This window comes from Pseudopipra pipra, chromosome 16, assembly GCF_036250125.1.
Source record: "Pseudopipra pipra isolate bDixPip1 chromosome 16, bDixPip1.hap1, whole genome shotgun sequence".
In the NCBI taxonomy this organism is placed as follows: Eukaryota; Metazoa; Chordata; class Aves; order Passeriformes; family Pipridae; genus Pseudopipra; species Pseudopipra pipra.
The window spans coordinates 14,318,598-14,342,766 of record NC_087564.1 but is presented as its reverse complement, the minus strand read 5'-3'; the positions used below and the strand labels follow the sequence as shown (position 1 = coordinate 14,342,766).

At 64.5% G+C, this 24,169-nt stretch overlaps 1 protein-coding gene across 1 annotated transcript; it reads right to left on the bottom strand.

The window, feature by feature from the left end:
* Positions 1–99: 99 nt before the first annotated feature.
* Positions 100–24,169, bottom strand: MYO15A (myosin XVA). The gene is made up of 63 exons (XM_064673321.1): positions 19,744–24,169; positions 18,832–18,914; positions 18,572–18,635; positions 18,357–18,466; positions 18,053–18,127; positions 17,815–17,905; positions 17,228–17,331; positions 16,774–16,837; positions 16,576–16,689; positions 16,220–16,381; positions 16,008–16,121; positions 15,853–15,911; positions 15,480–15,603; positions 15,295–15,390; positions 15,084–15,215; positions 14,692–14,817; positions 14,440–14,517; positions 13,885–14,039; positions 13,703–13,748; positions 13,444–13,568; positions 13,079–13,196; positions 12,815–12,990; positions 12,644–12,728; positions 12,315–12,368; positions 12,102–12,183; positions 11,888–12,018; positions 10,894–10,989; positions 10,568–10,803; positions 10,159–10,337; positions 9,974–10,046; positions 9,618–9,809; positions 9,372–9,466; positions 9,185–9,273; positions 8,978–9,104; positions 8,788–8,849; positions 8,608–8,671; positions 8,360–8,498; positions 8,051–8,141; positions 7,871–7,967; positions 7,526–7,647; positions 7,370–7,429; positions 7,070–7,145; positions 6,602–6,717; positions 6,400–6,518; positions 6,175–6,316; positions 5,821–5,932; positions 5,612–5,686; positions 5,035–5,240; positions 4,834–4,967; positions 4,687–4,753; positions 4,472–4,544; positions 4,173–4,246; positions 4,018–4,100; positions 3,710–3,840; positions 3,494–3,588; positions 3,000–3,077; positions 2,664–2,760; positions 2,424–2,584; positions 2,188–2,321; positions 1,955–2,088; positions 1,309–1,442; positions 986–1,126; positions 100–902 (listed from the first exon to the last, which is right to left on the bottom strand). Exons 1-63 carry the CDS (start codon positions 23,443–23,445, stop codon positions 801–803), a joined length of 10,476 nt encoding a protein of 3,491 aa, XP_064529391.1. The 5' UTR covers positions 23,446–24,169; the 3' UTR covers positions 100–800.

Here is a 24,169-nt window from a genome sequence, read left to right as displayed (position 1 = left end):
CGCCCCCCGGGCCCCGCCCCCTCGCACGCGCGCACCGACCGGCGCGCGCGCCCCGCCCCGCCCCGCCCGCCGCCGTTACCGGCACCGGCGGCACCGCCCCCGCCCCGCCCCGCGCCGCGCTGATTGGTCGGGAGGCGGGCGCGAGCGCAGAGGGCCGGCTACTGATTGGACGGGTCGCGCGCGCGCGGTGGCGGCGGAGGGTCGGAGAGCGCGGAGGTGGCGGCGGGTGCGCGGCGCGAGCGCCCCCTGCCGGGCGCGGGGAGAGCAAGGGGCGAGCGGGGGCGTGACCGGGAACGGGTGCGGGTGAGAGGGAACGGGCATCGGGAAATTGAGGATATAGGGCGGGATGGAGAGGGAACTGGGGCACCGGGATGGGGAAACAGGCACGGGGATGGACGGGGAAAAGGAGGCACAGGGATGGGGAAACGCATGGGAACGGATGGGGAAAATGAGGCGTGGGAATGGAAAGCAGGCACAGGGATGGAGAGAGAAGTGAGGCACTGGGATAGGGGAACGGATGAGGAAAATGAGGCACCGGATGGGAAACAGGCACTGGGATGGACGGGAAAATTAAGGCACTTGGGAGAGGGAAACTGAGGCACGGGGGTCAGCATCCCCCCCGCGGCAACATGTGCGGCACAAAAGCACGGACAGCGAGTCGTGCCGGGCTCCCGGGCTTGTATAAACCCCGTAACAACAGGAGCTGCGAGCGGGGACGGCGGCACCGGCCGGGCTGGGGACGCCCCGGGGGCACCGCACCCGCTGTGCCCCGCGCCGGGGTCCGGGGTGCCGCGGCGGGCTCAGAGCAGGGTGATCTCGCTGGGCGGCAGCGTCAGCCGCTTCTCCCGGGCGCCCAGCAGCCTCTCCATGTGCACAGCCACCACCCGGCACAGCTCCAGGCCCTGCCAGGGGGACACGCCGGCGGTCAGTGACCGTGCCACTGCCATGGGACCCCCAGTGGGGCCCCCCCTCGGGTGTCCCCAACCTGCTCCAGCTGCAGCTGGGTGATGCCCTGGGCCAGGAGGTCTCCCAGCGTGATCTCCACGTAGGGATAGCTGGATCCGGCCGTCGGCCGCTGCGTCCGCGTGGACTGGATCTCGTTCAGCGAGAACTTGGCGATGGGTTCCTGGTGGGAACAGGGGGAGTGGCCCTGTGAACCCCACCAAGGGGAGCGGGGACCTCAGGTTGGACTGGACTTGGAGCAACCTGGTCTAGTAGGAGATGCCCCTGGAACTGGATGAGCTTTAAGGTTCCTTCCAAACCAAACCATTCCATGATCCCATGTGTCCCACACAGCCCCCCACCTACGTGGGTCTCCTTGCTGAGGAAGTTGAGGCCGTTCTGGTTGACGGCCAGGATGCAGGGCGAGACGATGGCGTTGTTGCTGCAGCTCTGGATGTAGAAGAAGGATGAGCCAAACATGGGGTAGGCACTCAGCAGCCCTGCGGGGTGGAGGACGGGGTCTCAGTGCCCACTGCCACCCACTCCTGCCAGGTCCCCAGGGTGGACTGCACCCACAGGGGCTCTGCCAAGGGCTCAGCCAGCTCCATGCCTGACAGGAGCTGATTTGGATCCCGGAGCCTTGCACTGCTTCAGGCTCTGGACCCCGGAGCAGCTAAGGGAAACTGGGGCCTGGGAGCAGCCTGTCCTGTTCTGCCAATGCATCCTGCCCTCCATGTGCAGCACCTCAGGCTCCACACAGGGAGCTCCCTGTCCCAGAGTCCCTGCAGAGGAGCCACCCAGCAGAATTCCATCCCCATCATCATCACCCTCCAGGCAGGATGATGCTTCCCATACCCATCACCTCCTGGGCAACTCCCATCCCCAACAACCTTGTATCTCCAGCAGGACTGTGTCTCAAGAAGCACTGCATCATCATTAGCACTGTGTCCTCATTAGCATTGCATCCCCTCAGCATCCTCTCCCTATCCGTGTCACCTCCCTGTCCCCTCACCCAGGAACTGTGCCCTGGCCTGGTGGGCGCTGAGGGCCTTGGCTTGCTGGACGTGCTGGGTCACCATCTGCAGCCAGGACTGGGGCTTCAGCAGGCGGAAGAGCTGTGGGGGGACGTAGTCCTGCATCTCCCGCCTGCGGGGAGCCCGAGGTCAGGGCCAGCGCTGGCCAGTGGGTCCCAAACCCCACGGGATGTGTGTTTTTCCCCCCAGGATGCCCCATCCCTGGCCGTACGCAGTGGGGAGGTGGTGGTGGTCCTTGGCTCGGTGCTGGAGCGCAGCCAGCTTGGCCACGTGTGGGAAGTGCTGCTCTCCCGGCCTCGCGGGTGGCAGGACGGTGAACAGCCCCTTGAGGTAGTCAGGGAGCACCTGGTGGGGAGAAACAGGGCACAGGGACACGGCTTGGGGACAGGGCACGCTCTGGGGGGGACAGGGAGGTGGCCCTGGGGGAGGCTGATGGGGTGGCCTGACCTGGTTGTAGTGGACAGTGACATAGAGCTCGTTGTCGAACTTGAGGGGCTGGCTCCAGACCACACGGCGGCACCAGAAGGTGTAGCTGGTGTCCCGACACTCCGTCTCAGCAGCCACATCCAGGACATATTCCCGGCGGGTCAGTGGCCGCACACTCTGCCCTGTGCCACCCGGGAGCCTGAGCGTGGCCACCACACCACGAGCACATCCTGTCCCATCCTGTTCCCGCCAGCCCCTCACCTCTGTCGGTCACCACGAAGAGGATGTACTCCTCCAAAGCCTCTGGATGCTGCAGCCCCATCTCGCAGCACAGCTCCTCGATCACATCCAGAGCCACCTGGGCACAGGGACAGGTGGCTGGGGTGCTGCCACATCCCCCTGTTGTGCTCCAGGCCACCAACATGTCCTGCATTGAGGCTCATCCCATGCGGCTGCCCAGGGAAGGGGTCCGCCTTTCCCAGTGAACAAAGTCCCATAGCGGGAACAGGCGAGGAGCGCAGCCCCCTCACATCTGCACCCTCTGAGGGGGTCACCACAATCCTGGGGTGCATGGAGCCACCTGCCCCTCTGACTCACTGAGCATGTCTTGATCTTGAGGTGCCTCTCGATGCCACCGGGCAGGAGGAAGAGCTGGCGCTTGGCGCTGCGTCCGGCCTGCATGGGAGGACTTGTTGGGGTGCATGGGGGCCCTTTGCACAGCAAGACCCCAGAGGACACTCCAGCTATCCCACAGGACCATCCCATTGGGATCATCCTATCTCTTGCCCATCCTGCCTGTGTGAGCCATCACACCTCCAGCTCCATGTCCACAGAGCTGCATCCCCACTGGGGACCCCTGCAAGCTCAGGGCACCCCCAAAGCAGTGAAGAGCAGCCCCCAAAAAGGACTGTGCTCTTTTGGGAAGATCCCAAAAAAGGATCAGCTCAGTTCCAGAGCAGTGTCTGGGCAAGATCCCAAGCCCACGGAGGGATCCCGAGACCATGCAGGTATCCAGAACTTCTAGGGGGCACCTCAAGTTGATACCAGCCCTGCCCCACATTCCACGGGCACCCACAAGCCCCCAGCCTCACCACCATGGCCTTGAGCTCCATGCTGCTGGGGAAGAGGCTGCGGCCGCCGAACTGCAGCGTTTTCCGCAGGTTCTGCTCGCAGGCTTTGGCGATGCCTGGCAGGAACACGGACTGGGATGAAGGATGGGGCTGAGCCACCACTCCTGAGCCCTGTGACATCCCAGGGTGTCCTTCCCCACCACGCACCCAGCACCCTGGGGCGTGCACAGCCCCTACCGTGGAAGGGCAGCTCCGGGTGCCTGCTAGCGTCCTGCAGGAAGGCCAGGAGAAAGGGCCGGAGCACCTCAGAGCACTTGTAGTAGGCAGCGAGGATGTAGAGCAGCCTCCAGCCCTTCTGGCAGCTGTCCCTGTGGGAAGAGCCAGGGCTAAACCACTGAGCAGGGCAAGGATGCCGATGGTGGCACCCATCACGCTGGGGATGGGGTCCCTGGGTCTCCCCCCACGCTGTGGCAGCTCAGCCCAGCCAGGGACACAAGTGTCCCCAGTTCCAGCCTCTGCTGTCCCAGCTGGGTGTAGGGACTCACGTCTTGGAGCTGGTGTTGTTGGTGATCTGCTTGATGATCTGGCAATACACCTCGTCCCGCAGGACCTCGTGCTCCGCGCAGAGCTGGGGACAGGCATAGCTGCCACTCCTTGCCCAGGCCACCCCCAGGACTCACTGCCCCGGTGGTGGATTTACCTTGAGGATGGTGCAGACAGCGTCCAGCTCCGTCTGCCCCCGCAGAGGGTGGTCACCCATGAACTTCATCACAGCTGGGGATAACAAAGCCACACAGTGACACAGCTCAGTGCATCCCCTTCCCAGGGACACACTCCCCTGGGTGGGCACGTTCCAAGCACATGGGGCAGTGGGACCAGAGGACCTAAGTCCCACAGGCCACTCCATCTGCCTGTCCTGGTCCTGCCCCCACAGCCCTCAAAGGATGGGCTGGGAATGGCTGGGGGACAGGGGGACACGATGCTCATGTCCCTGCCTACCTTGGAAAGCCTCAGCAGCCTGTTTGTTGATTCCACCATCCACAAATTCGATAAGTGACTCCTGAATGGGGATCTGGAGTGGGGGGAGAGGGTCAGCTCCTGGGAGCAGCCAGAGGGATGCTGGAGTGCTATTCAGGGAGCTCTCCCTGGGATCTTGGTGGGATCTGCAGGTGACAGCAGGGCAGGGGCACCCCAGGCTCCCCACTTCCCTGTACCTTGGTGAACGTCAGCATCTCCAGCACACTGGGCACATCCCTCCTGGCCTTTGTCCCACAGGAATCCCTGGGACAGAAGTTCAAGGGAGCAGGTGGGCACAGGTGTCCCCACCACGGCGTGTCCCTGTCCCACCGCTGGACACTCACATGGTCCCATGTCGTGCCGCACGGAAATGCCGCTGGGCAAAGGCCAGCATGGGGCAGGTCCCTGTGACATCCCTGAGCTGCTCAACACTGTCTCCCTCCAGACTCTCCGCAAAGGTGGCACTGGCCGGGGACACCTGCGGAGCAGGGCAGTGGGCACCGGGCACAGCCAGCACCATGTGGCAGCCCCAGCCCAGAACCCACCTCGGTTTTCCGGTCCAGCTCCTGGGCAGCAGCAGTGGAGGCCACGGCCACAGCCACGGCCGCCGAAGCTGCCACCCTGCCCTGCTTGTCCCTGGGCTCCTCCTTCCTCTCCGCAGGCAAATGGACGAAGTCAGGCGCCGCGACGGGCTGGACGTACTCGGGAGGGAAGAGCCCTGGCCTGCCATGGATGGCCCCAAACTTCCACCCTGCAGCGGGCAGATGGTGGGGATGGCCCTGGGCTGGCAGCCCAGGTGGACACCCCGAAAATATCTCTGTTTGCTTCCTCCTGCCTTTGCATTCCCAGCCTTTTCCAGATTTTGGCTGGAAGCAGCTGCAGTTCAGCAGCATTTGAGGTAAAGGCAGGGAAGAGGGGCCACAAAGCCTGTCACCTGCAGGGACATGGGCAGCACCTGGTGCCACCCAGGGTGGGACCCACAGGGGAGCATCCCCCTGCATTGGATCGGTGCCGAAAAGATCCCAAACCATCCTGCTGAGGATCCTGCACTATCCCCCAGCCCCAGGAAGGGACACAGCTCAGGGCACACCAGGGACAAACATGGGGCAGCATGGCACTCACCAAAGTCCTGGGTGCCTGTCTTCAGCTCCTCCAGGTACATCACCTTCTTGCGGACCACGCAGCCATAGTAGTAGTCTGACACCATGGGGACAGAGGGTGTCACAGGGTGCAAGACAAGTACATGACCACCTCTGGCGCGGGTGAAGCCATCAGTCCTGCCACCCCTATGAGGGTGTTTCGCTGTGGGGGGCAGTGTGGAGGCCTCTCACCTCTCTCAGGATGCTCCAGTGACTGGAGGTGGATGATGTCCCCTTTGTGGAAGCTGAGCTGTCCCCCATCCTCTGGGCTGTAGTTCCTGACAGCCACCACATACTGGGAGTCCTGGACACAGCAGAGGCTGGCACAGCCATTACACACAGGGACACCCACATCCCACCCAGCGCAGGGGCTTCGAGCACCCGCAGCCCCAGGACCACCCCAGGGTGTCCCCCCCAATTCCATACATGGTCCTATTCACAGGGTGCCCTCCGCTGCCCACCCCAGCCCCCCGAGTGCAGGGACACAGGCAGGGTCTGACCCCCAGGACATGCCCCCCCTCACCCTGAACCCAGGGCACCCCCCACCTTCCTGAGCTCCGTGATGAAGTGGTCGACCATGACCTTGACCTGGGGGGCTTTGGGGGAGAAGAGGATGAGCTTCTCGCTGCGCAGGTTGAACTCCAGCATGTTCCTGGATGGGGTGGTCACGAAGAGCACGTCGGCGTAGCTGGGGCAGGGCGAGGGGAGGCTGAAACACCCAGCACCCATGGCACCCATCCCACCCCGGCCTCCCACGCTCCTCACCCCCACCTGTACGCCCGCAGCACCCGCAGCTGCTCCCCGGGGACGTTGGTGCCCTTCACCAGCCGCAGCAGCTTGATGCCGGTGTGGGACACGGCCAGGATCTGCACGCCCGTCCCCACACTGCCCTGTGGGCCAGGACAGTGCCTCAGTTGGGGGCACGGGGCCGTGGTGGCCCCCATGCTGACCTGCCCCACAGCCAGACCCTCACCGTGGCAGGGAAGAGACGGGAGAAATACACCTCACAGCCATCCCGGGCTGCAGCGATGATCTCCCTCTTGACACTCTCGGTGGCCACGGGGCTGAAGGAGTCAAGCTTGTTTTCCGCTGTGGGGAGAGGGAAATACCTCTTGGTGAGCATCCTCCCTCTCTGGGAAGGATCCACGCATGGTTCCCAGCAGGAGCAGGGATGATCATAGCCTTCCCACACCTGGCAGGAACATGATGGAGAGACCCATGTCCCCCTGGCAACTGGCTGAGACCTGACAGAACTCGTGACATTACAGAGCACTAAGTTACCAGGGGGTCATTGCATTTGGAGGCAAAACTACCCCAGTTTTGCCAGTCGTGACCCCAGGAGATGAGGCTAGGCACCAGAGAGGCTGGGTTTGAGCCCCCCAGGTGTGTGAACCCCCCCAGGCAAGGAGCAGCAGGACACAGGGATGTGGTCAGGGGTTACCAAAGAGGGATTTCAAGCGGAGCCGCTCCTCCTGGCTGATCCGGATGCAGGTGTCAGACAGCACGTCGTTGAAGATCTGGGGAAGAGGGTGAGAGCAGTGAGGTCATGCCAGGGAGCGTGGTGGGACCCCAGCCCCTCTGCCCTGCCCGCTCCCCCTGGCTTGGGGCAGCTCCTACATGGCAGCTCAGCAGGGGAAGATGGGACATATGCGGTGGGATGAGTGAGCCATCACCCCACTGGGGAATACCTCAGCTTCCAGGGGACCCCCGGGGGACCTTAGGGGCCAGCTTGGTGCCTCACCTGCCTGAAGATGAGGTCGAGCAGCAGTGGGTTGTTGATGCTGTCCTTAGGGTAGAAAACCTGTCAGGAGAGAGAACAGGGCTTGGTGAAAAGCCCCCTTTATCCCTCTAGGACCTCAGCACCAGCCTGCCCCTGAGTGTCCCCATAAATCCGTACCTCCTTCCGGATGAATATTTTCCAGGGCACGTTGTGGTAGGTGTAGAAGTCCTCACTGCAGCTCCGGTGCAGCTGGGTCTGGACCTGCTGTGCCTCAGATGGGAGCTCCCGAGAGACAGAGACTGTGAAGGGACAGAAAGCCCTGCAGGAAGGCCCCTCCACCCAGGGAAACTGAGGCACGAGGAGCAGTTGTCAGGTCGAGCCAGACACAGTGGCTATTCCATGAGGGTGCTGTGGAGCTGGACTAGCACCAGGCTGCATAAGGCATCACCCAATGCCACTGGGAGGATGAGGTGCCCCACTCCACCCTGGCCCCCCCAGGGCCACAGCTCTGCCCAGCAATACCTGGGGGCCGAGTGGCTGCTGGACGCCCTGTGGGTGCTCGCAGCTGGTACCTGGCACTGGGCACCGGCTTCACTGTGGCCACCACCTCCTTGGGCCCCTGTGAGGCACAGAGGGGCTGTGGTCAGGGCCAGTGACACCCCCAGCCTAGTAGAGGGGACATGGGGGCAGCCACATCCCTACCACAGCCGCTGGCACCCGGGCTGCCGAGAGCTGTTCCTTCAGGATCTGCATGGCTTCCTCGTGGGGGTCCACCTTCTTCCCAAAAAGCTTGCTGCAGAGACAGCATCCTACACTGCCTATACCTGGAATCACCTGCATCCTGGCATCACCCGCATGCTGGAATTACCTGTACCCCAGCATCACCTGTACCTGGCATCACCTGCAACCCCATCATTCCCTGCACCCCACCATTCCCTACACCCTGGCATCAGGGCCAGCACATGGACCCGCCCATGTGCCCATGGCTTGGCTGGGGACCCGGGTGGGTACCTGGGGGCCTGGGAGCTGCGCAGGGCTGGCTGGCACTGCCGGATGATGTTCCGGATGTCGTGTGTGGGCCGTGGGAAATGCTCCGAGTTGAGCCGGGAATGCCGCACCAGCTCTCCTGGCCACCGCCGCCCCACAGCTGCTGTGGGGTCAAGAATGGCTCAGGGGGGGCCAGACACTGCCCCTACACCTGGGCCCTGGCTCGGTGCCACGGGCCCCCGTGGCTGCCCCACTGCACCAGGACCCCTTACCGGCTTTCTGCGAGTAGGGCCGGGGCTGGGGGGTGTGGGGTGGCGTCCCCTCCGCTGCTCTGCCCTGCAAGGGACACTGTGCCATCAGCACCCCCAGCTGAACCCATCCCAAGAGCTGCCCAAAGGAGCTGCCCTGAAGCGGAGGAGGGGCTTGACCCCCCCAGCCCCCCCGGCACTGACCGGGAGTCCAGGTGGCTGGTTGGCATCTGGCCTGCTCTGTGGGGACAGGGCCGGCTCTGTGCCTGCGATGACAAAGAGGAGAGATCAGCTGTGAGGTCCTGGGTGCAGGCATGTCCTCCCCACCAGGGACCAGGCTGGGAAACTGAGGCAGGGAGCTGGGGTGGGATGTGGGAGTGCTTGGGGCGCTCACCCCTCGGCTGACGCATCTCCGCAGGCACAGGGGGTCCACTCCGATTGGCATCACTGCCACTGTCCCCCCCTCCCACGCCACCTCCTCCCTTCATCCTCTGTGAGAGGATGGCTGGCTTCTCCAGCTCCTGGGGGGGCAGGAATCAGGGTAAGGCGGCCAAGCCACCTGCACCCCAAAATGCCTTGGGCAGGGGGATGCTCCTCTCACCCCATTGCCGTAGGAGAGCACTGGATCGAAGAGGCTGTCCAGGTACCGGTCCAGACCCTTCTGGCTGCGTGGCTCCCCAAATTCCCCATCTGCAAGGGGACAAGGAAGGATGAGCTGCCAGCAGCAGGGCTCCACCAGCACAGCAGACCTTCACTGCAGCACCGGGGCCAGGGGGAGGATGTCCTACCATGGGGGTGGTACATCTCTGTGGAGGGCAGCGTGGGGGCTTTCACAGCTGGGGGAGGAGGCACCTCATCCAAATCCAACCCATGTCCTAGAACCCTGTAGAGAGGGAGGATGCACTCACTGAGCACCCCCTAGGTGCCAGATCCCCTCCTCCAGGAGCCCACCCACCCCTATCCAGCACCCATCCAGCCCGGTGCCAGGGTTCATCCCACCACAGCGGGCGACCCATCCCTGCCCAGGTACCTACACCCGGCTGTCCCTGCCGAGGCTCTCAGTCCCATCCCATGCGATGAGGAAGCAGGATTTCTGTCTGGGGAAGCCCCGGAGCAGCTCGAGGTCGGAGATGAGGTCCAGGACATAGTCATGGCCAGCCAGCTCGGCCCACTGGGCACCCACCTTCATGGCCACAGACCAGCCACGCCAGCCCTCTGCCAGCCCCCTGCCAAGAGCCAGATGCTGGGGATGGGGATGGGCACAGGCTACCAGCAGTGCCCCAGCTTTTTGGGGACACCCTGCCCACAAGCTGGGCATCCCGACTCCCCGATCCTGGCGACACCCAAAACAGCCCTGGGGTGACACTGTGGGTGCCAAGCCAGTGCTTACCTGTGCTTCAGGACATCCCCTGCCAGGTCCTCGCCCGTGCTCCAGGAGTGGATGGGGCAGGAGAACTGGTCACCTGGGGAGGGATGGGCAGTGAGCTGGTCCCATCAGTCCCCTCCTGCCCGTGAGGGTGGTCACCCTGTGACCGCCCCTGGCCACCGCCGTGCCCGGTGCCGCGCCAGCCGCACCGTTGAAGCAGTGCAGGTCGAGGGCCATGCTGGCCTGCTGCCGGTTCGCCGTCCACTCCAGCAGTGAGGGCGGGAAGGTGCGGGCGGCCGCCGTGCCCAGCTGGGAGCGGGCCATGGCGTGCATCAGCTTGCGCTGGCACACCGGCTTGTAGCCAGCGAAGGCGTAGTCGGAGACGAACCTGTGGGGAAGGGACGGTGCTGCAGGAGGGACCTGGGTGGCACCCCAGGCACATGTGCCAGGTTGGCACAGGACCACAGGTCCTGGTTGGACCTAAGCAGTGTCCTCAGGCACAGGTACCCGGAGAGTGCCCCGAAGAGCCACAGCAATGTCCCCAGGCATGAACGCCAGTCTGTCCCAGAGGGTCCCAGCCATCCCTGCTCCCCATCCCCATGCCCATCCCTGGCTCACTTGAGCAGGTACTTGTCGAAGGCGGCAGATGGGGGGAAGGCGCTGAGGCAGGTGGCCAACAGCAGCCAGCCCCGCTCCTCGTTGTTGACGTTGGTGTTCCGCCAGACCTGGTTGGCAGCTTGTGCCAGGAGCTCATCCCGCAGCCCTGGCACCGACAGCCCCTTCTGCACGATGTAGTTGCCGAAGAGGGTCTCCTGCAGGCCGCCCAGCCCCGGGTCCCCCATGAACCGCAGGATCTGCCACGGGGACAGCCAGGTCCTCCCTCCGGCCCCAGGCAGGGAGCAGGCAGGGGATCGCGGTGATGGATCCTGTGCCATCCCACCTACCAGTTGGAAGATGCTGAGTGCCTCGTGGCACAGCTCCTCATCCAGCCGGGTGAGGGGGGCCTTCAGCGGGGCCGTCAGCATCCCGAACGCCGGTTCCTGCGGCGACACCCGCACCCGTGGCTACCTGGGGACAGCCTCAGGCCACGAGGGGCCGGCCCCAGGGTGCTGAGCGTGGTGCTGATGCTGGATGGGGACTATGGGGTGGCCAAAGGGCTGGGGCACAGGATGGGGCTGGCAGCCTGTCAGGAACGGGGAAGGGACAGGCTCAAGCTGTGCTGGCAGCACCAGAGATGGGGTGGTGAGGCCCTGGCACAGACTGCCCAGAGAAGCTGTGGCTGCCCCACCCCTGGAAATGTTCAAGGCCAGGTTGGACAGGGCTTGGAGTAACCTGGTCTGGTGGAAGGTGTCCCTGCCCATGGCAGGAGGTTGGAATGAGATGGGCTTTAACATCCCTTCCAATCCAAACCAGTCTATGATTCTATGCCAGCATTTTGGCGAGACTGAGAGCAGGATCCAGCCCTGGTGCTACCACTCAGGACATCAGGGACAGGGAAACACAGGGCAAAAATAGAGGGCAAAGAGGAGAAATGGGGCAAAGTGGCCGGGGATGGGGCTGGGGTCCTGGGAGCAAGCGACCTGGTCTCCCGCCCCAGCGTTCCGGATCCGCCCCGCGTCGGGCGTCCAGGAGGGCTCAGCGGGTCTCTCTCCGATAGCCTCAGCATGGTCCCCCCGGCCTCTGGAGACGACAGGAACCCACGGGGAGGGAGGGAGGTGGCAGCCAGCTCACCACAGTACCACAACCACCCCAGATCCAGCCTCTCTTGCTCCCCATGGCGTCCCTGGGGCCAAAGCTGGGGCAGAGCCCGGTGGGATGGTGTGGGGAACCGCCGCAGGGACCCTGATTCTAAACGCTCAGCCACAACCGGGGTGCCGGGGACCCCCCAAAAGCTGTCTGGACAGGCTCCCCACTGCTGGGCTGCGGCGTCCACCTTACCTGGAAGTGGCCCCGCACGTACTTGGCCATGGGGTAGTCGTTGATGTCGAGCGGGAGGGTGAGCTTGGAGTCGGGCTGCAGCGCCGGCGGTGGCACCAGGACCACGCAGCCGGCATTCACCTCCTGGGCGGCTGTGGCACAGCGGGCAGCTATGGCACAGCCGGAGGGATGGGGAAAAGGGGCTGGGGGCGATGGCACTGCAGGACCCGCTCACCTGCAGCGGCCTCCAGCAGCCCCATCAGCTCAGCCGGGATCTCCAGGTGGGTGACATCCACCACCTCCCTCCGTGTCAGCTCCTGCCACCGCAGCACAGGGATGTGCCCACTCACCACACTGCTCCCTGTGCCAGCACCCATGGATGCCTCGGCGGGCGAGCACGTGGCAGGGACAAGGGCACAGCAACACATGCGTGCTGAGCGCCTGTTACCTCCTTCATCCTCTCCTTCTCCTCCTCAGCCCGCCGGCGAGCATCCTCCTTCCTCTGCAAGCAGAGCAGCCATTCTGAGTCCCACCGGGAGGGAGGGAGACCCAGAGGCAGCAGGAACTTGGGGGGTGCCACTGCCTCCCCAAATGTCACCAGGTTTTCATCCCAAGGAGGTACCATCAGTGCCCCATGGGACGTGGAGGAGGTGGTAGCATGGGGCCTGGAGGGGCTCAGGGTTTGGGGGGAGCTTTCTTCAGACCCACCACTGAACATGCAGCAGGGTGGGAGCAGGTGCCCAGGACGCCCCTGAAATGTGCCAGCCCCCACCTCACCTTGAGGTACCGCCGGCGGTTCACGTAGATGTGCACCAGCGACCTGAACTTGATGAGCGTGTGCCGCATGCGCCGGTACCGCTGCCTGCGGGAGGGCACCCGTCACCCTCTGCCACCCATCACCCTCTGCCACCCACCAGAGCCCCCCTGACGCCCCCTGGGGACCCTCACCTGGCCAGGTATCCCCGTGCCCGGCTCTGCAGGAGGACGATCTTGCGGCGGAGGGAGCGGAAGCGCCGCTTGATGAAGAAGGTGCGAGCGTAGCGCTGGAGTGTGAGCGCGGCCAGGTGATGGGCACGGGCTCGCTTGCTCTCCAGTGCCTGATACAGCTGCTCCTTAAGGAAGAGCTGGGAGCAGGGATGATGCCATGAGCCCCCTGCCTTGGCCACCATCCCCAGGGCACCACTGGAGCCAAAACCCCTCCTGGGGCAGTACCTTGGTGACGCCAACGTAGTACATGCCGGGGTTAACGGTGCAGAGATTCCTCAGCATCTCCACACAGTTGGCTCCATTGGGAATGATGTTGGACCACATGTCGACGAGGCAGCGGTACCTGGGTGAGCCCATGACACTGTGACCATGCAGGACCCTACCAGACCCCAGCACGGACCCTCCTTGCAGTGACGAGCACCATGTTTGGAGATGCAGCTTCTCCCGGAGCTGTGCATCAAAGCAAGGGGCTCCCAGCTCCCACTGTGGGGGAACCCCGGCCCAAACACTGCCCCCCAAAACACCCACAAGCTCTGTGGTCTCCTCTCACTGGACCATATGGCAGTAACCCACCCACAGCCCCAGGGCACCTGTCGATGAAGACGAGGAAGGGGATGCGGATGGGGAAGCCCTCCTTGCGGATGCGGATGGTCTCCAGGATGCCCGAGTAGCGCAGCTGGCTGCTGACCACGTCAGCCTCAAAGAGCCCCGGCTCCTGGGGAGGGAACGGGGAGAAACCTCAGTGGCTGCCTGGGCAAACCCCTGCTCAGTGTGTTCCCACCATGCTCCCAGTGCCAGCGGGGCAGGCAGCACTGGCAGCACTGCAGGCTGGAAAGCCCTGGCTGTCACCTTCTTGTTGTTGGGTTTGAGGCAGCGCACAAAGAAGGGGTTGCACCTGCAACAGAGAGACCCCATTAGCCATGGAGGACAGAGGACAAAGCCAGCCCAGCCACCTCGGGCTCAAGTTCCACTGTCACCCTGTCCCCACCAGCCCAGTGCATGGCCTGCCTACCCACTCCGCCCACTCTGACCTCTCCATCTTCTCCACCAGCTCCAGGAGCGACTGCTGGAAGCGAGCGGCCACAGTGGGAGCCTTGTACCGCCGTGTCCTGGTGCTGCTCCTCCGGATGAGGCTCCTCTGCCGGGCCATCACCTGGGCATGGCCAAAGAAGAGGTTGGCCACCACCTTGGGGAGATGGAAAGGGTTAGTGAGGAGGAAGGTGGCCAGGATGGTGCAGCTCCCCTGGCTCCTCTTCCCAGCCCAGCCACTGCCTTTTTGCCCAGCTCTAAGCAAGCTGCATCCCCTATTTGTGGCTGGATTCCCTGGATAGGGATGGGGATGAGGATATGGATTATGACACAAAGCGTAACAGCAGCCCATGTGCCCATTTGTGTCAAATGCTTGAAGGGTCAAAGCCCAGAGGACCCCATGAAAGGAGGGCACAGGGTGGAGCCAGAGGCATCTTCTGCTTCAGGTCCCCCTTGGCTTCACTGGTCATGGGGACACACAGTTGGGGACATGAAAAGGGATGTATGGCCACCAGCACCCTGTGTCACCACCAAACCAGGCTCAGGCAGGGCCCTACCTTGGTCTTGCTGCTGATGAACAGGTCCAGCACATCCTGACGGACCTGGTCATAGTTTTTATCCAAAAATTTGTGCACCTGGCAAAGAGCAAAATCTCATGGTGAGGAGCCTGGCAGCATGATGGGGTGAGGTGAGGAGCTCCAGGCTGGGATGGGGGGTCCCAGCCAGACCCCTCTGTGCTGCACCTCCCTGCTTGGTGCAGGATCAACCTCCTGCTTAACACCCCAGCTGGGCATCCCCCTGCCACACACCTGGTAGGTTACCTTCCCTGCATAGTGCTTGATGGTGAACTCGGGCAGTGGCATCTTGGGCTTCGTGTAGAGTGGGTTTGTCCCATGGTGGTAGTGACACTTCTGGAGGAACGTGTGGTCGGTGGCCTGGGGATGGACGCAGGGGTGAGACACAGCTTGGGCAGTTCAGCAGCAGGTTGGAACTAAGTGAGCTTTAAGGTGCCTTCCAACCCAAACCATTCTGGGATTCTATGATGATTCTATGATTCTTGGGGCTTATCCAGTCCAGAGAAACCCAGAGGATCTCCCAGGTTGTCCAGGACAGCCCAGGAGAAGAGCACCCCTGGGCCACAGTGATTCCATAACCATGGTGATCACCCAGTGCTGCTGTCTCATTACCAAGCACCTCTCACCTGGGGGAAGCAGCTCTGGTCATCCAGGATCCGGAGGATGCCGTATGGCTTCTGGGAGATGAGGTCGATGCAGGGCTGGTTGTCACTGAAGGGGATCTCCTTCCACTCAATCTGCTCCCGGAGATACTCCTCCTACGGGAGCAGATCCAGGTCACACATGAGCTCTCTCCCCTGGCCCGGGGGCAGAGCCTGGCACTGCCCACTGACCCACCTGCTCCTCCTGGAAGACGATCTTGTTGAAGAAGAATTGCAGGTACTCGTTGGCGTAGTTGATGCACAGCTGCTCGAAGCTGTTGAAGTTGAGGTCCTGCGAGAAGGAAGGTCTGTTGAGACTGAGACTCCAGGAGGATGGAGCAGGGATTGAGCCAGGATGGAGCTGGGATGGATCCTGCTCACCTCGAAGCCGTAGATGTCCAGGATGGCGATGGAGAGGGCCTCCTGCCGCGGGTACACCAGCTTGTTGATGCGGTCTGTGAGCCAGCCAAAGAGCAGGGAGTAGAGGGTCTTGGCAATGGCATCCCTGGGAGGGAGAAGAGCACTGGAGCTCTGGAATGGCATGGCATGGCACTGTGTACATCCCCACTGCTGTGGCCAGCACCCATCACAGCACAGGGCAGCCCTTAGGGCTGGAGTTTTAATCACTGGAGAGCCTAATCCACACTGGGGGACCTGACCACCTCTTTTCCCAGCTAGCATTTCACTTCCCACCCCATTCCTGAGGGTCAATCCCCTTGTGTCCCCCCGGCAGCACAGCCCCCCTTCCCTCTACCTGGCATCCACGGCGCTCTCAACAGTGAGAGGGGTAAAAATCTTCTCCCGCAGCGTTTCCTGGTTGGGAAACAGCATGATGGAGCTTTAGCAACACCAGCCATGGTCCCCAGGGACCAGAGACCCCCCTCCCTGCCTGTGCCCCCCTGCACTCACCGTCACCTTGAAGGTGATGGCTTTCTGCAGGCCCTCGGGGGACACCTGCAGCAGCTCAGCCACCGTCCGGATCTCCGTGGCGCTCACCACCGTGGCCACCTCCTGGCAGTCGGTCTGCGGGACACAGGGACGTGGTGGGACATGATGACCCCCCACACCTGCCACATCCCGAACCACGCCCGGAGAGCACACCTTGGCTCCCTGCAGGGTACCTCGTATTTCTCAAAGTAGACGTTGCCCAGGTGGAGGACGGAGGAGAGGATGCGGAAGATGCTGTTCTGCTCGTCCACGCTGAAGCTCAACACCTCCATGGTGTTGAGCAGCCGGCGGAAATCCTCCGCGTCGTCCTTGCCAGGAATCTCACAGTTCCCACCCTGGCACAACCCCCTCGGTCCATCAGTGGCTCTCAGTGGGGGGAGAGGGGCCAGCAACCAGCATGGGGGTGTCGCCCTGCCCTGAGCACCCTCCCCACCTACACACTGAGGACTCAGGGACACACCAGCACCCTGAGGTTGGGCAGCCCCCTAAAAATCAGGCAGTGGGGGGGGGCTGGGGAGGAGCACACTACCTGGTTCAGGTAGTAGTAGGTCTCGGCGCCCTGCAGGCAGTACCGCTGGCGCTGCTGGGCGGGCAGCCCCGCCAGCATCTCGTAGAAGATGTGGTAGTTGCGCTCGCTCTTGGCCTGGGGAGCAGAGGACAGAGCTGGGGAGGGGGAGGCGGAAGGGGCAGAGTGTGGGGCAGAGCCCAGGACCCCCTCGCCACACACCTGGAAGACCACGCGGGACTTCTCCAGCAGGTACTGCGAGGTTATGGCACCGCAGATCAAGCCGCTGCAGGGGGGAGAGCAGGCACCCGCTGCAGCCTCGGCGTGGGCAGGGGCTGGGACCCCCCCAAGGCACCCACCCATGCCCTGATGATCCCCCCAGCACACAGGGGTCAGTGAGGGGTGGAACATGGGGACAGGGATGGGGACTGGGAATGGTCAGGGTTCCAGCCCAGGGCACAGCGTCCCTGCCCCTACCCCTACCCTAGGGACAGTCACCTGTCCTCAGGTGTTATCACCTTTCCAACTCACGGTTTGTCCCCAAAAGCATCCCCATGTGTCCTCCCAGAGCCAAGGGTCAGCCTGGCAGCGGGGTGACAGGCTGAGCTGGGCACTCCCGGGGCAGGGGGACACAGGGGGGAACAGCCACACACAGGTGTTGCTCAGCATTACTTACTCTTCCAGAAAGATTTCCACAAATTTCCCAAACCTGCTGGAATTGTCATTCCTCACGGTTTTGGCATTGCCGAAGGATTCCAGCAAGGGGGTCGCCTCCAGGATCTGTTGTGGTGATGAGGAGAGCTGGGGGGTCATCCTGGGCACTTGACACACCACAGGCTGTTCCCATGGTGGGGGCAACCCCCTTGTCACTCCTTGCCACCCTCCCTGCCACCCCTGCCCCATGCAGACACCCGTGGGTGCCCAAATTCGAGGTGTGCACCACAGCCAGGTTAAATGAGGATGTGGGAGAACACAAGGACCACATCCACGTTCATGCACCAAGCTCCTCCTGTGCCTCCCACCATCCCCCTGCAGCTGGGGTGACATGGCCAAGATGCCATCACGATCTCCATCCCCTTGAACGGTCCCAGCTCACGTGTCCCCCCCGGTACCTCTATCTGCCGTGGTCCATGTGGGAGCATGGGGACAAGGAGAGAGCAGCCAAGCCATGAGCAGGGGTGGAGGAGAGCACAGGGAAAAGAGGACAGGGACATGGGGACACAGATACACAGGGATGGGGGTGTCCCCAGGGCAGCAGCCTACCTGTGGGGCAGTGCTGCGTTTCTGGCTGACGGCTGCCAGGTAGCGCAGGATCAGCTTGGTGGCTTCAGTCTTCCCTGACCCACTCTCCCCACTGAAATATGGAGTGGGAGCATGGTTGGGGTCATCCCCAGCCAAGCAGGGAGTACCCACCCTAAACCCTCCCCAAAACCCCAGCACCCCACCCCCAGTGGCACCACCTCAGCAATTAGGGTGGTGCTGATTAGAGGCCATGTCCCACCTGATGATGATACACTGGTTGTGTTTGGCATCCATCACTTTGGAGTAGGCGACGTTCGCGATGGCAAAGAGGTGCCTGTGGTGGGGGGAAGCAGAAGAAGGAGGGGGTGTGGTGCCTCAGTGCCCCAGCACAAGGACCCCAAATGTACCCCAAGCGCCCCCATGCATGGACACAGATGGTCCAGCACCCAAGGGTCTCCAGGGGCTTGGGACCACCCAGGGCTGCTGTGGGACCCAGAGGTGGGTGACAGCAGGTAGGAGTGCCCCCATCCCTACAGGATATTTGGGGCTGCCCTGGTACTCACGGTGGGTTCTCCCCCAGGGCTCTGCCTTCGTACTGCAGCACCTGCTCCGTCCCATAGATGTTGTAGAGCCGGTATGGGTTCACTGACACCAGGATGCTGCCGATGTAGGTCTGACAGAGAGGGAGGTTTGAGACTGCAAGGTCTGGGAGGGCGATGGCCCTCCACAGATCTCACACCAGGGGTCTTTGGGGGATGCTGTGCCCCCCTAAACTTACATAGATGAGCTGGCGCTCGAACCGCGTCCGGATGTTGTTCAGCACTGCGGCCTCCTGGAGGTCCCTGGCACGGGGCAGAGGCTGCATTATGGGGTGGCAGGGGGATGGAGGGGTCCCCAGGTGTGTCCCCAGCATCTCCAGCCCTGGGAGGCTGGAGTGGCCCCATGTTGGAATGGGATGGGGTGGGAGCAGCCAAGGCGCATGGTTGGGGGAGCAGCCCCATCAGCCCCCTGGGTCACAAAGGGGATGGGGACACTCACTCCAGCTGGGTCATGTCCTCCAGCCCGTCCTCCTCCTGTGGCTCCTGGTACCTCACGATGGGCAGGCTGCACAGTGACTGCATCTGCACAGAGCAACCACCCCGGCTCTGTCACGGCAGGGCTGTGCCAAACCCCTCAGCTGTCCCACCCAGTCACCACCACACCCCAAAACCCACCATCTGTCACCCCAAACCAGGGGACACACAGCCAGCAATGGCAGGAACCCCAAGAAAACACCCCACAGCCCTGCAACCCCCCAGCGAGAGAGTCACAGAAGAGCAGCAGAGCGGGATACAGGGACACGGGGCCACCAAGGCATCCTTGGAGATGGTTCCAGGAAAGACTGGTCCTGAGAAGCCCAGTCTTGCTCGCTGTGCCACCCCCACCACGGCTGCAAGGGGTGGGCAATGGAGGCTCCTGGGCAGGGTGGCACCTCCAGGGAAGGTGATGGAACGGGGCCGAGCCGCGGGGCTGAGGCTGCTCCCCATGGCCGCGGGCAGAGGTGACACAGGACGGGTGTCACCCAGGAGGCTGCGCTGGCGGCCGGCCAGGCGGTGGGCAGGAAAGCGGACACCCGCCGGGTCACCGTGCCACCCGCACCCGTCCCCGCCGGATCGCGTCTCCACATTTCCATACACCAGAGTCAAGTGTCCCCAAAGGGGCCGTCCGTGGGGGGACACACAACGGGCGATGAGACCCCCCTCCAGCCTGCTCCCCCATGGCAGGACCCCCGCCAGCACCCAGACCACCCATAGCCACGTACCCCCCACCCCGAGCGCTGCTAACCCTCTGGCACCAGTGGCTTTGTTCCCCGGGGAGCCGGCAGCCACCTCAGCACGCCACCCCATCCCTGGTCCCGCCGGCTCACCCCCCGGCTCCATCCCCCCGTGGGGGGCTCCCCGCCGGCGTTACCTTGGTGCGCCAGGGCTGCTTGGTGCCCAGGTACCCGTCCGCCCAGGGGTGCCTGTCCCGCCAGCCGCCCCCCGGCGAGCGCTGGCTCAGGTATCGGGCGATGTCGGCTCCCCGCTGGCTCGCCCACCGCCGGCCGCGCTGGGTGGGCTGCTGGGGGGGGCCCTGCTCTGCCGTCCAGGCGTCGGGCATCTCCCGCACCCGCACGACGTGCTGCGTGGACCAGTGCTGCTTGTACATGCGGGACGCGCGCCGGAAGGAGCCCAACCTCTGCACCTGCGGCGTCACCACCGCGTAGCGCCCCGCGCCCTCCTCCCCGGCCGCCCCTTCGCCCTCGACGGGCTCTGCCGGCCCCGGGGGCCGAGCGCCGTGGCGGGGGGCGACAGGGGAGCCGGGGGCTCGCCCGTGTGGGGGTGGGAAAGCGGCGCGACGCTGCGGTGAGGGGCTCCGGTTGCCACGCGGGTTGGAGGGGGGGACGGGGCGCCCGGCGTCGGCCCAGCCCCGGCGCCCCGACGATGGGCTCGGTGACCTGCGGGTGCTCCCGTCCCGCCGGGATGGGCGCCGGGGCAAGGAGGGCGAGCGGGTGGAGGGGTGGCGGGAGGGTGGTGAGGATGGGGGGGCTTTGGTGGAGGCCATGGTCCTGACGAGCAGCGACGCGAGGGACTGCCCCACGGAGCGCCCCGAGGAGGGGCTGTGCCCCCCTGCTTCCGCAGACGGCCTGGCCGGCGGGGAGTGGGGGGCCATCCCAGCAAGGGGCTGCCCGATGCGTTGGATGAAGCTTTTGGGGGTGCTGGGAGCGGGGCTGGGCGGGGGAGGCACCCCGGCGAGACCCCGCGGGGCTCCCTGCCAGGGGGGCAGCTCCTCATCCCAGGAGGGGCCGGGGCGGCCGAGGCGGCGGCTGCCGGGGCGGGAGGACGGAGCCAGGAAGGGGGTCCTCTGCAGCGGCTTCACCGCCTTGGTGGGGGGCTCGGGAAGCCGTGGCCAGGCCTGGGGGAGTGGCAGCCCGGGGGGGCTGCTCCGCCGCGTTGACAGGGGTCTCCCCGACCCTGCCGCGGGGCCCCCCAAACGCCTCCCCCCCGCGGGCCCCGGTGAGCGGGGGGCGGCCGGCGGCGGGGCGGGGGGCTCGGGGTTGAAGCGCCGGAGGCTGGCACGGAGGGATCGCAGCGACCCCTTGCCCCGTGTGCTGCCGGGGCGAGGATGGGCTGGCGGTGGCGATGGGGAGCGCCCGGGGTTGGCGAAGGGGTTGCGGAGCGACGGCCGCCGCGCAGCCCCCGGCTCCCGGGGAGGGGGCTGCACCCAGGGCCCCGCCGGCGGGGAAGGGTCCCTGGCTGGAGATGCTCGCGGTGGAGGGTCCCGGCTCCCCAAACCGGCGCTCTCCATCCCCGCCAGCCTGCGGCTGGAGCGTCTGTAGGAGGGCTGGGGAGTGCGGAGGCCCCGCAGTCCCCCCGCACCCCGCGGCGGGTGGCTCTGGGGCTGCGAGAGGGAGCGCTGGAGGAACTGCCCCAGAGGGCTCCCGCACGCCCGCGCTGCCGAAACCCGGCGTGCAGGGGATGCTGCTGGGGGCCGCGGCGGCTCGTACTCGTCGTAGTCGTCCTCGTCGCGGGCGGCGGGCAGGTGAGGAGACGGCGGGAGGGGGACGTCCAGGCGGTCCCTGCCGAAAAGCTTGACCTGGGGCCGGGGGAAAAGCCTGAATTTCCTGTTGAGGGAGAGCTTGGAGGAGAGAGTCTCCCGCATGCCCCGGAGTGAGGAGGCGCTGAGGATGGAGAAGGGGTAGTCCTTCTCCTCCTCCTCCTCTTCCTCCCACTCCTCGGGCTCCTCGCCCTCGGCGATCTCCTCCAGCCCCAGGGCATAGGGGTTGCAGGAGGACTGGGCGTGCGGTGCCCACCCCCCCTCGCTGTACTGGATGTGATGCTCAGGGTACTCCCCCTCGGGGTATCCCCCAGCAAAGGGCTCCCCAAAGTCCTCGTAGGGGTCCCCCCTGTAGCTGAAGGGCCCCTCTGCTTCCTCTCCATACTCGGGGTCACTGCCATAGGGGTCATAGAGGCCAAGAGGGGACCCACCACCAAACGGCCCCTCATCCTCGAGCTCTGTGTAGCCATAGGGATGTCCCGGTGGGTCACCCTCCTCCCAAAACCCCCCATAGACATCATACTCCTCCTCCTCCTCCGTCTCGTAGCCAGGGTAGTCAGCATAGGGAGTCGGCACCGCATCCTCAAACCTGTACCCAGCTGGGTAGGCTGGGCTTTGCATGTAGCCTTCTTCCTCCTCAGAGTAGCCATGCTGGGGGCTGAAGGCTCCATCTTCCTCATCAGTGTAGCCGTGCCACGGGCCATAGGCTCCATCCTCCTCAGCGTAGCCGTGCTGGGGGCCATAGGCTCCACCTTCCTCCTTGGGGTGGCCACGCCAGGACCCATAGGCTCCATCTTTCTTCTTGGCATAGCCACGGCGGGAGCCGTAGGCTGCGTCCTCCTCCTTGCCGTAGCCACGCCGGCGGCTGAAGGCTCTGTCCTCCTCCTCGGCCCACCCGTAGCGTGGCACCGGCGGCTCCACCGGCGCGTGCTGGGAGCGCCGCCGGGACGGACGCCTCACCATGCTGCCCTGCCGCACAGTGCCGGGGGCCAACAGCCCGCTGCTGCCAGGGATCCGCTTCATGTTGGCCCGGTGCCTGAGGATCTCGTCTTCCGCAGGGAACGGCAGCTTCCTGGCACCGATACGGGACAGCCAGGCCGTGTCGGTCACCCGGCTGCCCCCCGTCAGCCCCGTCAGCCGCCCGCGCCGTGAGAGCACCTTCCTGGCCAGCCAGCCCGTGGCGGCGGCCGCCTTGCTCAGCACCCGTGCCCGCGGCTTGAATTTCCTTTCCGGGCACCGGCGGAAGAGCAGCGCGCCGTCCTCGGCGGCCTGCCCGCCCCGCCGCAGCAGCAGGAACGATGGCTTTGATGGCGCCTCCTTCTTGGCCTCCTCCTCCTTCTTCTTCTTGGCCTCCTCCTCCTTCCTCTTCTTGCCCACGTGCTTGAAGCGCATCATCAGGTTGGAGGTGGACTTGAGCACCGCTTTGTTCTTCTTCTTCTTCCTCTTCTTGGTGCTTTGCTTATGCAGCCCCCAGAAGAAGCGAGATGTGTTCTTGAACTGCCCCTTCTTGGGCCGATGCAACCCCAGCTTCTTGAAGCCCATGAAGAGCTTTGAAGTGCTGCGGAGGCTCCGCTTTGCCCGGGTCTTTGGTGCTGCCGCCTCCTCCTCCTTGGCCAGGCCGGGTTCCGCGGACTCTTTGGGTTGGCCCTTGGCCTCCGCGCCCTTGGCCCCTTTCTTCTTCTTGTCGGCCGCCAGCCCCATCACCATCTTGGAGGTGCCCTTCAGGTTCTTCTTGGACGTCGTGGCATCACTTTCATCCTCCTCCTCCTGCGTCTCCACCTGCACCTTCTTTCCCCGGCCTATCTTCTTTGCCACCCCCGCCTTGGGCAATGCCTTCTTCTCCTTCCCCTTCTCCTTCTCTTTCCCCTTCCCCTTCTTGGTGTCCTCTGCAGCTTCCTCCTCCTCATGCTTCTCCTCCTCCACCACCTCTGTCTCCTCTTCCTTCAGCAGCTCTGCATCCGAGGCATCCTCTGACTCGCTGGGATCCTCCTTCTTGCCCTTCTTTCCAACCTTCCCTTTCCCGTTGTCCCTCTTCCCTTTGGCCTCCTTTTTGGGAGCCCCCTTCTTGCCAGCCATCCCGGCAGTGGCGGGTGCTCATGCTCCGGCCCCGGTGGGGCTCTGGAAGATGATGCCCTGTGCCGGCATGAGCCGGCTCCCAGCACACCGTCCGGCTCCCGACCCCGCCGCCTGCCCCGGGAGGGTATTTACCTGTGCCTGGATTTGGCGAGGCACATGCCCGTGCGTGGCTCCCTCGGGCGCCGGCGGCCGCCCGCTTGGCATCGCGCTGGGGCGGCGGGACCGGCCCCGGGGCAGCCCGGGGAGCTGCCTCCTGCCTCCCGCACACCCCGCGAGTCGGTGGCTGGGCTCCGGCTGTAACCCAACCGCCGGGCTCACGGCGACATGAATAATGCAAGGGATGCACCACGCTGGCCCCGAGACTTTTCCGAAGGAGCAGGGAAGGGCCCCCGCTGCTGGGAGCGTCCCCCAAGACGGACACTGCGGAGGATGGCGCTGTCACCACCCAAAAACTGGACCCTGCCACCTCCCGGCCTCTCGGGGCTCCCTCTGCCCTTCCCTGGGGAATTGGTCTCTTCCTGCAGTCAGCACGGAGAGGATGAAGCCCAGGGATCCCTGAAGCCAAACGGCGGTGCCAGGAGAGAGGTGACAATTTTGCAGAGCCCAAGGCAGCAGAGACACAGCCAAGAGGAGCAACACAGGGGAGGAACCTGACACCGGTCCAAATCCCACAGCCCCACAGAAGCACCGAGGAGCCCGGAGCCCACAGGGATACCCCCAGTGC